The 14,715-nt window shown below is 36.7% G+C and overlaps 1 protein-coding gene across 9 annotated transcripts in view; it reads right to left on the minus strand.

The window, feature by feature from the left end:
- map7b (microtubule-associated protein 7b) overlaps window positions 1–14,498 on the minus strand; it is a 58,148-nt gene extending 43,650 nt beyond the window's left edge. For 2 of the 9 annotated variants that reach the window (XM_059025216.1, XM_059025215.1), the window contains exon 1: window positions 14,341–14,498. In XM_059025216.1, the coding sequence (XP_058881199.1) occupies window positions 14,341–14,386 (46 nt within the window). In that variant the 5' untranslated portion in view covers window positions 14,387–14,498. Of the gene's footprint in view, window positions 1–6,553; window positions 7,157–14,340 lie in introns of those variants that run through there. The other 7 variants (XM_059025214.1, XM_034018754.3, XM_059025217.1 and 4 more) reach the window with 6 other exon arrangements.
- Window positions 14,499–14,715: the final 217 nt, after the last annotated feature.

Below are 14,715 nucleotides of genomic sequence, written 5' to 3' on the forward strand. Positions count from 1 at the left end.
TGTCATTATATAATTTTGTCTCACTGATTTTTTTAAAATTATTATTATTGTAAATAACTATATACAGGCGCTTTAAATACACAAGAATAAATAAGTAGATTTAATGCAGTTCTTTGAAAAGCACTCTTGTAAAACAAATTAGTTCATTTTATCTTTCTAACAGCCAGGTATATATATATATTTAACAAATAATAAAAAAAATCAGCATTAAGCTATTCTGAACACTTACTACTTCATATGAATGACTAAGTGCTAAAGATGAAACATAGTTGCTATATAAAGGCTTTTCCGGTTGAACTTAACTCACACAAATCAAAGAAAAAACTTCATTTGAAGCAGTTTAAGAAGTCAAAAATCTGATTCAAAATGTACGGCTGTAAACCTGCCAAGAACATCCCAATTAGGGCAGCCATATTGGCAAGTACTGGTGACAAGCTTAAGCCGACAACAGAAGGCAAGCACAGTGCAACCATCATTCCTAAATTTGTCTACAAAACTAATCTAGCAGAGAAGTATAGAGTAGTAATTCCCAGGTCTGCTGTTAAATGATCGTGCTGCAGTGTTCTTTAATAAATCACAACAGCTCTCGATGACTGAGAATGAATATTCCACACAACGTCTATGGAAAGAAGTAAAGCAGTAATAAACAGAGAACAACTGAAAGAAAAAAATATCACCACCTAATTTTAAACCTTTTCCCAGGGTCTTTCTGTAGATGTTTTTGCCCAGGCCAAATCAAAATTAAATCAAATTTACCAGGACACAATTGCAATTCATATCGCCCGACACCTGGGACAACAAGATTTGTGTGAGGGACAAGTTTTACCGTTATACTTCATACAAATGAAAATATGTTGTACTAAAATTCATTTTTCTTCAGACATGTCTCCATAAGTGTAATTTAGTGATCTCTACTAAAAGTCTGTTTCGTTTGGACTGAATTGCATTTTATTTACTTGATGCAAAAATGATTAAATCACTAATTGATTGCGAGTAGATTTTTCTAGCATTTTGTCCCTTGGACAAGAATTATTATTATTATTTTTTAAATTGCACACGCCTGTCAAGCTACAAGGCTTGATCTGCCCCTATTAATCACTAATTGATTGATTGTGTTCACTGTTAAATAAAACCCAAATCCTATGAGTTATATTCAACTTTTTGTGTGTGCTTTGTGTGACAGGGAGGGGGGGGAAGTAGATTTTTCAGAAAGACAAGCAGATTTTTCTAGCATTTTGCCCCATGGACAACAAGTTTTTTTCAAAAATTGCACACCCCTGTAATTAAGGAAATATGTTACCATATAAAACAGTAAGTCCACACGAAACAGTAAACCAAGCAGGGCTGTTCAAAAATAACCAAATTTATTTTCTCTGGTAATGCCGTGGACTACACAAAAAAGGTATCACAGGAGGTAGGAAGAACAGACATTGATATCAAGCCTACGATTTTATTTGATTAAAAATCAAGCACAAGCTGTAAGGACTTTAATAACTGCTTCTAACTGCACTATAGAAAATAATTCTAGGAGGGCATCCATTTGAAAATACTACATAATTCAGTCAGTGTGTGGGATGTTAGCTGCTGCAAATCAAGCTCTTATCAGGCATAAATTATTTGCCAAAACATTTAAAACTACGTATGTTCAATAAGAAAAAAAAAAAAGTTACTAGCAGACATTTTAAACTACTGTATTTAATCTCAGGAAACCTTTTTTTTTTTTTTAGTTCGAAAGAGGCTGTGGCTACTTTACAGCAAAAGGAAAACTTAACACCCAGGACCAAAGTATCTTTTAATCATCATTTGTCTTTAAAAATTCAGAAAGTCAGCTACCATCAATAGTGTTAACAGTATTGTCCGACTGATCATGTTGGTTACACTGTGTTCACAATAGCGGCCACTAAAGTCTGAAAAATAAAAAAGTTCAAGTTAAAGAAGGGATGTCCATTTTATGGCCTGTTGGAAAAGGTGGACAAAATTGCCAATGCTACGAGCACGCTGTCCTTCTACTTTAGTTAAAATACAAATACTGCAGCCAGGATTCTGGGATTGTATAATTATTTGGCTCGTGCAGATACTCGTGTGATTAAAAGATCAAGAGAAAAAAAAAAAACATGGGCATTATAAATTATTTGCATGCAGGACCTTTTTATTTATTTATTTTAAATCAAATAGCCGTTAATATCACAAAGCAGTCATTAGCTGTCACTACATCAGATAACATAACTATCCTCTGGAAATACTTAAAGCACATAGCGGGGTTCCAAAAAATAAATAAGCATATTTTCTCCTAGAGCGCCTGCTGCTTGAGGCTTAAAGCACAGTATAGCGTTATATGTCCCCACGTGTTTCCACGACTGTTTAAATAACGTACCTGTCATTTTTCGTTTCATTGTTAACATTGTTTGCGCTTTGAAACAGACTTTAAAAAGTTGTAAAAAGTTGTCAGGAGGTTAATGAAAAGAAAAATTACAGGTACATTATTTAAACTGTTGTAGAAACACGTGGGGACATATAACACTATATTTTACTTTAAGCCCCAAGCAACAGGCTCTCTAGAATAAAAGAGGCCTGCAGAGTAAGCTTTTTTTCATTTACCACAGTGTACTGGAACACAACACACTGCATCTGTATCTATTACCCTGCACGAGGATACAGGCAGATTTAAGGGTTAAACTGATCCTGCTGGAATAGTAGTCATGTAATACTATACATCCTGCTGACTCATGAAGCTGCAGTCGACCGCCCCAGCAAAACTCAGTGTCCTTACTCTACTGTCCCTGTCTATTTTGTATCTAACTAAAAATACTATTTGTTTTTTGACAGCTGATCAGGAAATTACATTATCTAACAGTGTGGTTTCTAGACAAAGAAAGGTCTAATTGAGGGGCTGCATGCCATTGGAATAATCTCTTTCTTTTTTTTTTTTTTTTTAAGCGGATAAACAATATTATATAAAACATGTTTAGGATATTATACTGTATGTATGTACACAGTACCCTGTAAAAGATCTCAAAACATATTTGTCAAAATGTAGCTGAAAGCAGGTAAATAATGTGACACACTGAACTTATCAAGAAAAGGGGCTCTGGCAGTATTTGAAGTAACTGAAGTGAAAATGAGCAAAGGTTTACATAATTAACTATACTGTTCTGTGTGTAGCAGTCAAGATAATTCTGAGCATTTGAAAGAAAAAATTGGGGGCAGTAGGCATCCTCCCACCTTACAACATATAAATGTGTTTATGGGAAACTAATAATATATGCAATTGCGTTTTTTTTTTTAAACACAACATGAGTTATTAGCACTGATAAAACCCAATCGGTTTCATGACAAAGAACACTGGTAATTAATTAATCAGAGTCCATGACCGCTCCTACCACCATCATATAAACATGCACATCAGTAATTACTTGTATACATATCAGGATGGACCACCAAGAATACCATTTCTGTTTACAGAAGGAAAGGTTCTAATTTAATTTAATAATACACATTTAAAAGTATCCTTTTTATACAGCACAGCAGATACACAAAATATATTCAGCACAGAGCCATGCTTCACTGCACTGTTATACGGATACCATCAGCAATAAATCCATAAACCTGCAGCTGTATCCATATTACTGCACTGATAAAAACCCTTCATTTATTATGCCCTGGCTTGGACTTTGCAATTCCTATGTGCATTTCACGTTACCACTTTCGGTATGTTCCACTTTCACAACACAAATGCAGTAAGCCTATATGCTGACGTGGCTCCACTCCTCTCATTTAAACCATGTTTGTTTCTCAACTCTTTCCCACAAACAACGCAAATCAGCAAATCAGCCAATCAGCCAAGTTACACTGTTGTGTTTACAGCAAGTCATATGAACAGTGATACATTCAAGTTAAACCTGTTATCCATAATCTTCCAGTCAGAAACAAACCATTAGAAGGTGACACCCCCCCACAGCAAACAGAAAAGGAAACAGCATTCACTGTAAATGTACTCTTCTTGATTGTAATGCAAACACCCCACACCTCTCTCTTTATAACAGGATATACCAATACTAATATTACTACTGTATACAGTATATATAATACTGGACTAAAAGTCTTTTTCATAAAGATAAGCCTTCATATGATAAATGGCCTTGGGCCTTCTTTTCTAGTGTTACTGAACTGTTGTTCTAAACTCATGTCTCTGCCTGCAGTCCACCGAGGATCACTGTTCCAGTTCATCTGTTCCGACCTCAAGGTGGTATGAATTTCCGTTACTAAACAGTATGCCGCAAGACAGTTGCCCTGTATTATGCACTTCTTCAATGGTGCCCTTTAAAATGGTCTTCAACTTAAGATGCTTCTGCATTTGTAAATGGTTTTAAACTCCAGGGCTCCTTTGTCAAGGCAGAGAAGACACACCGTTCATTTCCCCGTGACGGCTCTTGCAATTCTCACTTTTAACAATAAAAGCCCTTCATAGAAAAATACCTGGGTTGTGTGTATCTACAGCTCATTCAACAGGGTCTCATGTATCTGTGCCCTCAGAAGGTCAGAGGTTTGTTGTACTGCCAGTGGCAGATTGCCAGGGTAAGCTGTTACTAGGAAAATGTGGCCATGATTTACAGCTTTACAGATCACTTTATTAGACTCCTGAAAGGAATCTAGATGTCTCTTCTTTGTAGGATGTAACTCAGTCCAGCCCCATTCTGTTAAAGCAAAGAATTTTTTTTAATTATATGAGAGATAAATTGAAGATACTTTAGAAAACAAATAACTTTTTACTTGTCAGAGCTGTTTGTAGTTTATCTGGACAGTGTCAGATATCTAAATGGAGCAATATTACTGAACTATTCGTGTCTCGGTTTGCTGCTGTTGTTAAAAGATGCGAAACTCCAATGAAGCTGACAAGCTGTGATTGGCTGATTCTGCAGTTACAGGTACAGGACTGGTTTATCAGTGCAAAGTACTTATTGGCTGGTTTTGGTGAATAATAAAATACATTAGTACCAATTGTGCCCTGAGAAATCGTTACTTGACTTTACAGTACTATTTTAGCACTGGACCTTCTAAAGCAGTTTCTCAGCTGGGTCCCTCTCAATCCAGTCCAGGATCTTGTTCCAACCATGTCTAATTATTGCAATAAGCAGGCCAGAGGCTAGTTCCAGTGCAAGCAGGTCTATTTGTTTGATTGAACCTAGATGTTTAAATCAAGCAATTGCCTCAAGTGAGTACCACTGTTCTAGAGTGTTCTTCTTTACGCGTCATGTTGGAAAAACGACAGTACTGGGCTCTTCGATCAAAGCTCCTATTATGAAACATCAAAACCAGAAGGCAGGCAGGCAGGCAGGCAGCGCTGTCACCAAAGGTTACCGCAGCTGAGGTGAATAGGGCCCTTCAAGGCCAGCCAACTAAAGGACACACAGCAACAAGCTAATTTGTGATCCAGGACCTTATGCAATCCTATTCAAATCCAATGCTGCCAGGTAAACAACGTCTCTTGAAATAGGAAATCCGTTTAAAGGGCGTGTGCCTGTCTGCATGCAACATAAACACACCTCAGTAGTATGTGGTTTACAATAATCAATTTGTTGAGCACAAACAATCAACTTCCCATGAATGGTATGTATAATTAAGAAGGGATTAAAACTACTTAAATAAATTATATTATATATATATATATATATATATATATATATATATATATATATATAAACACATTGGTTTAAATTAGATGACTTGTTTAGCAATTATTAACATATAAATGGCATTTACTTAGATATTGCACCTTTCCAGTCTACCTTTGTATTGCTTGGTTTGACACTAAAGATATATTTATGCTATATTAACATCCTTACAAATGCAAAATACAAAATGTAATTATTCTCTACATAATACATACTGTTATTTACATTAAACATAAAAATACACAAAGCCTGTCATGTCATAAATGTGCATTTGTTAAATGTAACAATTTTCAAAAGAAGCCATTAGGAGAGATTAGTTTCCTACAATAGTCCTTGAATTTCATAAATGTCAAAGCAACTAGTTTTAGGCTAAGAACGTAAAAGACTATACAAAATACATTTAAAAATAAACAAACTGTGGTACAGTAGCCAACCCCTTTGAAATTAAATGTGTTCCATTTAATATGTCTAATGATATGGTATAATCCCTTTTGCTTAGTTTAAGAAACAAGGTAGTTATTTACCAAAATATGCACATAATACTTTGTCTAAGAGCTTTTCAGCATTTTCATGATAATTTCAAAGTTCACTAATATAAAAAATGCAAATAGTAACAGCCTGGAATTATCTGAAAGATACATTCTCTTGCCGCATTACTGGCACACAGAGCAAAAAAACCCCAAAAAACGTTTGGACAGATTTTGACAAGCTTCACATATGGGTTTACCAGTTTCAGTGGCATTTACTATCTGCTTATTACAGCTGGGGAAGTAATTAATGAAGACTATATTTGTAGTATTTACTGGAAAACTTGGAAAAGCATCTACTTTTCACATCAGCCCTTTCAACTGGAGCAGAAAATTCTAAATATTCTCTCCTACCTTTCTGCTTTCTGACATGTCCATTCCTGTGCTGCTCATCCTCTTCATTAATAGTAAATAAACCAGGTAGATTTGGCCTTGTACCCGTCTTCTTAAACCTTTCCTGTCGGACGGCACTAGCAGAGACAGGCATATTGCTGCTGATTTTTATATTTTTTTCCCCCCAAAGCGCTTATCTTCCAGCTCCTGTGAAGCTAGCTAGCACCGGAGCTGTCTGTTCATTTGTGCATTTCAAACAAATCCCCTTTGGGTAAACAGGGAGAGCAGCTGACTAGCACCGACATCCAGTCGGCAAGCATGCAAAACAAGCAAGGGGCCTTGCACTATTCACCAGCCCAGAGGAAAATCCCTAATCCTGCATTGCCTTGCTAAGAAGGATGCTGCTGCCTCTTCAAGGTCTGACCTGGACAATCAGATCCCAATCCGCACGCTGCTTCTTCCTGCCAAAAAAGAAATCCCTTCTTTTTTTGTATTTAAATCCTGCTACAGCTGACTGAAATATTCAGCATGGAACAAAAGGCAGGAAAATATGATACTGTGCTGTTAATGGTTGCTCGGACAACAGCAAGCATGTCACCAATGAAAGGGTAGAGGCTGTATACGTCTCAATCAGTGGGATGTTACAGTGCACCGGAATGCTCCACAGTATCATTTGCACAGGCTTGGCAGATACAGGAACTGACACCCACTAGTTAATATTACACTGCTGCTGTGCTGTGCTACTCTTCTCTTAGTGGCTGGCACAGGCTGGACTTATTGCTTACACAAGCAGATGAGTACTGGAGTGAAACATGCGACGGTCAGTCTAACGCCACAGATGTTTAATATACTGTATAGCCGATATAATCTAGCCAAGTAAAACTTGTAGTCTCATACACAGCACAGAATGTTCGGAGTGGGTATGTGGCTAAGCAAACAATAAATGGTGCACCCTGATGACACAGTTTCAGTTTCTAACCCTTTTTTGCATGTTTGCCTAATCCTGTCATGTGGCAAACACATGACATTTACATATGCTGAATATGCTGTTAGTAAAGTGCTCCATGAAGCTTTGATGAAGCTTTTTTTTAATTTTTTTTTTTAAACCATTTGCACTAGAAAAAAAAAAAAAACATTTCAGAAAATACAAGCCAATGTTCAACCAGAACTTGTCAATTTTAAGTAACAAACAAAGAAAAAAAATCTAACATGAAGCCGACAAGCAGTGAACCGAGCCACATTTTCTGCTTAAAGTCAATGGGGCAGTTTCCATGGAAAAAAATAACAAGCCTCACCTTTTTCTCACTCTATTGTATTAGTACCTTTTGGCTAGTGTGTGTTTCCATGGATTTTTTTTTAGCCAGAAATTCTCCTTCCAGATGCAAATAACCTAATTAATATTAAAATACAGGAGGGTATACCGTATTTAAATGTTTCTGTCTGTCTGGAATTTCGCTATGTAGCCTAACTCTTGCAGCAAGCTGATGTTAAGCTCTGTATTTGTCTTTTTGAACAAATTCGTGGAACCAACAGTTTTCTTTTCTTTTTTATGTTTTCATTCCTCGAAAACAAATCTTCCTCAATGAATTACATTTAAGAAATTTTACTTCAACTCTAGGTGGACGCTCAAGCCTGCAGCCCGCAGCCATAATAAACCCACTGGCAACTAATTCCCAGCTATGCTAATTTAATACATTTTGATAGATGCTACTTAAGGCTAGTGTACAGTGTATTGCATCTTATAGCTAGGGGACAGAAAAGTCTAAGCTTAAAGCAATTGGCTATCCGATCACCAAACATGGAAGATAAAAAGTGTAAAAGGATGAAAAAAACATTTGTGCTTTACAAAGGGCTTCGTTATTTATTTATTAATGTATGTATTGCAAAGGGCTGAATTATTTATTTTTTTTATTTGTAGTAGCTTCAGTATTTTTTATAACTTTGCTTATAAAACAACCCAACTATAAACACTATCATTTTATGAGTCAAATGGGTCTCTAAACCCCTCATACTGTATGCTTATTTTTTCCTATTTAGTCAAAGAACCTTGTCATGACTACTTCCAGCAGAGCTCAGATAATAAAGGATTGCTTGGTACGGCTTTTACTATAGTAGAAAACTGCATGAGGTTCAGTCACAAACAGGATTTTCACCGATGAAGTTTCTAAGTATAAGGTACGGCTTCCAGACAATTTTTTTTTTGGTCAAGTGTATGGCCTTTTAGCTTAAGAAGGTGAAACCCGGACAATGACAGCATCGGAATTGCTAAGAAACAGCTAAAAGCAGCAGTATTACGTAGCTATATCAATGTCTGACAATAAGATTCCCAAAGGTAATTTATAAGCAACACCCCCCTCTCAACCCACACACAAATCCACACCCCTGCAGCTACTGTACTGTAAATTATATCAGTGTAAATACTGATCAAATTCAAATATAGTATCTCCATAGAAAATGACATGACAAAAGATATATTGTTTGTGACCCTGTCTTCGTGGTGACGTCAGACCCGGAAGAGAATGGACACAGACAGTCAGTACTGCAGGGTATGAAAGCGCTGTTGTGCACGTTTAACAATAAATAAGCAAAAGGTTTGAACAAAACAAAAACACTTTCCAAAACAAAAAGGCACGATGGCCAAAACAAACAGACAATACAGCAAACAGACACTGAACAAACAAGTATCGTGCTGGTCCAAATCCAGCATGAGTAGCAATTGTTTTATCTTTCTTTTATGTTTCCCTCACGACTCTCTCCCTTTCTCCACTCTGAACACACTAGCCCTTTTTCAGCCAAAGCTGCAGGTTTTTATATTGTGGCCGAGGGATTAACTGGCTATCGTTACCTAGTTCATCCCTCAACCACAATCGGCACAGGTTTTCTCATCTGCGTGGTCAAACGGCATTCTCACGATTTTATTTGGATGGGGAATTTTAACCCCATCCAGGCTGTCAAACAATAATAACAAAACATTGTGTTTTTACACACTAAGCCATACATTTTAAATAAAAAACACACAGGGTTGCGGTGTACCCTGTCACAGACCCATTTCATTATGTTCTCGCAAATACGTTAGTTATCTACTTTTTTTTTTTTTTTTAATGTTTGCTTTAGTCTTACGTCTCACAAATCCAGCTGAAAATACTTTTGGATTTGACACCTGAAACTCAACTGAAGAAAAACAAAGACACATTATTTATGCATGCCTTCCAAACCAATGGAAATAAATAAGTAAATAAATCAGCTAATAAATAAATTAAGCAAAGGACATATGTAAAACTGAACCCAGTTCTTATTCATCCACAGAGAATGTAGAGGACAATCTGGAGGAAGCACCCTCAAGTGCCAAGTGAGCTGTTCGGTCTCTGTGCCTACACAGTCTGTGGCATCTCTTTGAGACTGGAGACTGGCTAAAGATCCCCAGTGGAAGTTTTGCTTTGGGAGCAGGTTTTGAAAATGGATGACATTAATAAAAACACAAATATTGAACTTAGTGCACAAAGCCATAAATAATATTACTACAAACTAAACTGATTAGTAAGAACAGGAAACTAAAATACTTATAAATATATTGCTCACACCAAACCAATGTATTAAAGACATCCTTCTACAGATATAAAAGCAAATGTGTGAGGGCTCCCGAGTAGAGCCTCCAGTAAAGGCACTCAACGTGGAGCGCAGGATGCACCCGATAGCCTGGAGGTCGCTAGTTCGAGTCCAGGCTATTCCACTGCCGACTGTGGACGAGTGCTCCCAATGGGTGGCACACAATTGGCTGAGCGTCGCCTGGGTGGGGAGGGCTTAGGTCGGCCAGGGTCCTCAGCTCACTGCGCACCAGCAACCCCTGTAGACTGGCCGGGAGCCTGCGGGCCTGCCTATAAGCTGCCCAGAGCTGCGTTGTCCTCCAACGCTGTAGCTCTGAGGTGGCTGCATGGCGGGCCTGCAGAGTGAAAAAAAAAAGCGGTCGGCTGATGGCACACGTTTCGGAGGACAGCGTGTGTTAGTCTCCGCCGCTCCTGCTAGTGGTGCGCTGAGTCTAAAATAATATAATTGGCTATTTCAAATTGGGAGAAAAATGGGGTAAAAATCAATTGGCGACTACTAAATTATACAAAAATAAATAAATAAATAAATAAAACAAATAATAAAAGCAAACTTGTGCTTAAAAGTAAGTCAGTCTGTATTTATATAACTTACATGGCACTACAGTATTGCCCTGATGACACCCATTCCTGAGGAAAAGAACGACATCGGTGTTGTACTTCAAACAAGCTTTCCACATAACAGTGTAAAGCCAAGTTTCTTATTAAATGAGTTGCTCTGAAGAGTCAGCTTCCTTATAACATTTCTAAATAGGGGTGTAATGATTAACCGTGTATCGATGAATCGTGACTCTTTCTTTAAATAACACAGCATATTGTATCGTAATAGCGGTATGTATCATTTGTATTGTGACAAGACCAAAAGCAAAACATAGACAATTGTAGTTCACCCAGTGGTTCTTGAATGAAAAATGCAATGTTTCATAGTTGGAATGATGAATACATACTCTTTTTAATCTCATGACATGTCTGACTTAACAAAATAGTACATTATTAAATGATCATTTGATTTTACTATGCATCATACAAGTATCCCATCAGGACCATCACATGGATTGTGAGGCATATCATATGGCGACCTGTATATCATGATAATGTACCTTATCGTATATGCCTATTTATAACCAATGTCCCCTTTCTTTGAGTCCTTCCAACTCCTGTCCTGTTATTCTGATCTCCATGAATAGGCTCCTAACTTCCAGCTCTGCCATATTCTGTAGTAGATGTAGTATTAGTACAGCGGGACCTAAACATCAGATCCAGCCCTACAGCATCACAATCAGTGTCACCTTAAAAAAAAGAATTAATTGGCCATAGGTTAACCTCAACTCAATTCAACTCGGGTAACAACTTTCTCATTAAGACACTGTTGCAAGCCCAGTTTGTGTACCTCACTCACCACCCCCCAATAGGGAGCTAATCTTGTATAAAACATTTTCCTTTCTCTCTGAAACTGCCCACACAAGTCATTCTGTGGGCAAAAACATGCATCCTCCTGCTAGCAGTAGGTAAATATTTTTTTAACTTATATTGATATCTAAAGAAACTAATTTTATACACAGCAATCCTTTAGGTTAGAAAGACAAAAGGAAGTTCTGTTTTTACAGTTACGTGTTTTTGTAAAGTTACTTTAACACATATGATTTTTATGTAAAGTTACTTTTTAATATACATTGATTTTTAGCATGACAATTAGGTTGAAATAAAATGTAAGAGAGGAACACTTGCTAGGAAAATCAATACACATGAAAGTACCAAAATTGCCTGCAACATTCAACTACTTCCAGTGATTAGTAAAAAGATAGGGCTCCTTATCCATAAATAAACTCACTTTGTATATTACAACAGAATTATGAGATTGAAAATGGTGGCTAGAAGAAATCAGTGTGTGTGTCAGTTGCATGGATTGAAGTAAGGCAGTTTGTTCTTTCAAGTGGTGGCCTTTATAGAGAAAACATTACTTTGTCAGCCAACAGGACTCTTAAAATTCCTTAGTATATGATTCATGAAATTGGATTGAAAACAATGTGTTATACAAATTAGACTTTCTTCATAAAATGTTTATGAACTGTATTTGAACTGTAACTTAAGTATTTTTGCACTGTTTGACTATACACTATGGATAAAAAAGATTTTGAGTAAACTTATTATATAACAAGTACAAATTATAAGCTGGTAAACTAAATGTTAAACAATTTACAAACCCTTTGAGGCATACTTTCTACAAGTGGTTACCAGCAGCCTTGTCTTTCCTATGTTTTTTCTAATTGAAACAGAAACGCCTCAACTTACCACACTTAAATTTGGCATCTCTTATTACATGTGTAAGACAATAAATACCTTCTTCAAAAGTCACTGTTCTATGTTTGCCCTCCAGTCCATTAGGAGCATTGGAAAAGCCTCTATTCTTGCAGAACTGCAATTGCATTCATGTGAACATATAAACCACTTCCATTTGCCTTTGAATTCTGTTAGTTAAAAACAATATAAGACTACATTCTTTAAGATATACATATAGAACATTTCTCTACCTGATCTTTCTTTTACCATGTTACTCTGACCTTGTTTAACTGTTTAAAGTTACAGATCAAACACTGTCATAACTGACTGACTGTTTCACTACAGGGATGGAAATAAGACCCCCACTGCACAGTAGTTTGAATCCATTCCTGGTTTCACTATGAGTTTAATAAGACACCTAAACAATGTGGCTAATCAAGCTCATAGTAAAACCTGGAATGGGTGAAACTGCGAAGCAATTGGAGTCATTTCTATCCCTGCACTAAAATCCCATTTGTGGCTGATCAGTTCAATTTTTTGTTTGGCATTAATGATATTTACAGGATATACTTTCTGACCTAGCTGAAACTTTACCAGTCAGTATGCTAGTCAGTGATAACGCTTATCAAGTCAACAAGCAAGCAGGGTCTTGCTAAAATTGACAAATATTCAACACATTCTTCCACAAGAAACAACAAACTGACAGAAGTATGGGCTTAGGCATCTATCCTGATTGCTGTTTAATGTTTAATCAGAATGCAAACATCACATGGGAGGATCACTGGTAGTGTTACTGAAATATTAACATTGTACTGTACAGTGCACCATTTAAAAAAATGTTCATTTCTGACATGTTGTACAATAGTTTTCAGTCCTGTTAGATTTTGTAAAGCTACCATTGGAATGACAAGCAGTTTAACCCACTGATGTTGTAACCATGATCCCCCTTATTCGTTTTAAGGTATATGGCGTTTATAATGTTTTAGAGTTCAAAGGGTAGAATGCCTAGTCTTTTTTTTTTTTTGAATACAAAGGCAGATGTATAAGCCCAGAAGTTATACAGTTGTCTGTATTTGAATAAAGTTCAAATCTGAATGTGTCAATAACAACTGATCATTAATTACTTTTAACTGCATAATTAATACAGATTGAGGGCTGCTTTACATCTGTTTTTTGATTAATAACACTAATTTATTCAAAACTGATTTTTTCTTTTGTTGTTACAAAAACACAGTAAACGCGTTGCTTAACTCTCGGTTGAATGTAACACAATGCACTGTATAACAATAGTATGCAGTCGAAAATATGACATTTCGTGTTTTACAAACAAAAAGCAAAAAACAAAAAAAATAATTCCAACGGGGTTCACGTGAGTCACTGAAACTGGTATCTGAGAAATCTGGACAATAAAGTATGGGTTTAAATGTGCGCTGTCCGGATACTGAAATTTGGAATGTTGCATTTTTTTCATAACGTTAACTGGTTTCAAACGTAGTCGATCCAAAGTCTTGGAGATCAAAACAATTGCACCTGATCGTGTTCCACAGCTATTATTGTCTGGTGCTGTTTTTCCTGTTTCTGAAACCATTGAAATCATCACCACGCAGTCTGTGATCTGTGTTCTAGGTTTACAAATGAAATTATACCTCTTACATGATTTCATTTTTTCAATAACCAATTAACATGATTTCGTCTCCGTTTTGCAATAATTTTAAACTTCCATTGGTGCCGAATACACAATAACTACAGTCCTCTGACTTGTTCTCACGGAATTCACCACCTTTAAACACTTTACATTTGTTTGTTCAGTCAGCCACCGCTTCCTATACATTGAATCCAACGCCCGGACCCAGGCTTTGACAATGGCTTACTTTTGACATGGTTTTACAAGGTATACTATGCAACTTTTAGGAGTTTTAGACTCACCTTCAAACCTGCAAAGTGACGTGCCTACTTTCGCCGGATCCGCCATTTCTCCTGACGTCAGGACGAGCGATCTGGCGTGGCACAGCGAGGCGGTTCAGATAGAGAACCTCGCCTAGCGGGCAGGTAAGGAACACATCTGCAGGAATAACAACATGAACACCGATACAAAAACACTTTGAGGGCAGGTGTGGGGACAGAACATTGGGATATATGTTCATACTGGACTTTACTCATATAAGCAAATATTTACTATAGCCTAAGTTATAACTGCTCTTAGTCAAACTTGCTCTTACTTATCATTAATGTATTCTTTATTTTGCTCTTAAATTTTATCTTATTGTACTTTCATAACTGCTATTATCTGTATTATGATAT

Source organism: Acipenser ruthenus, chromosome 6 (assembly GCF_902713425.1).
Source record: "Acipenser ruthenus chromosome 6, fAciRut3.2 maternal haplotype, whole genome shotgun sequence".
In the NCBI taxonomy this organism is placed as follows: domain Eukaryota; kingdom Metazoa; phylum Chordata; class Actinopteri; order Acipenseriformes; family Acipenseridae; genus Acipenser; species Acipenser ruthenus.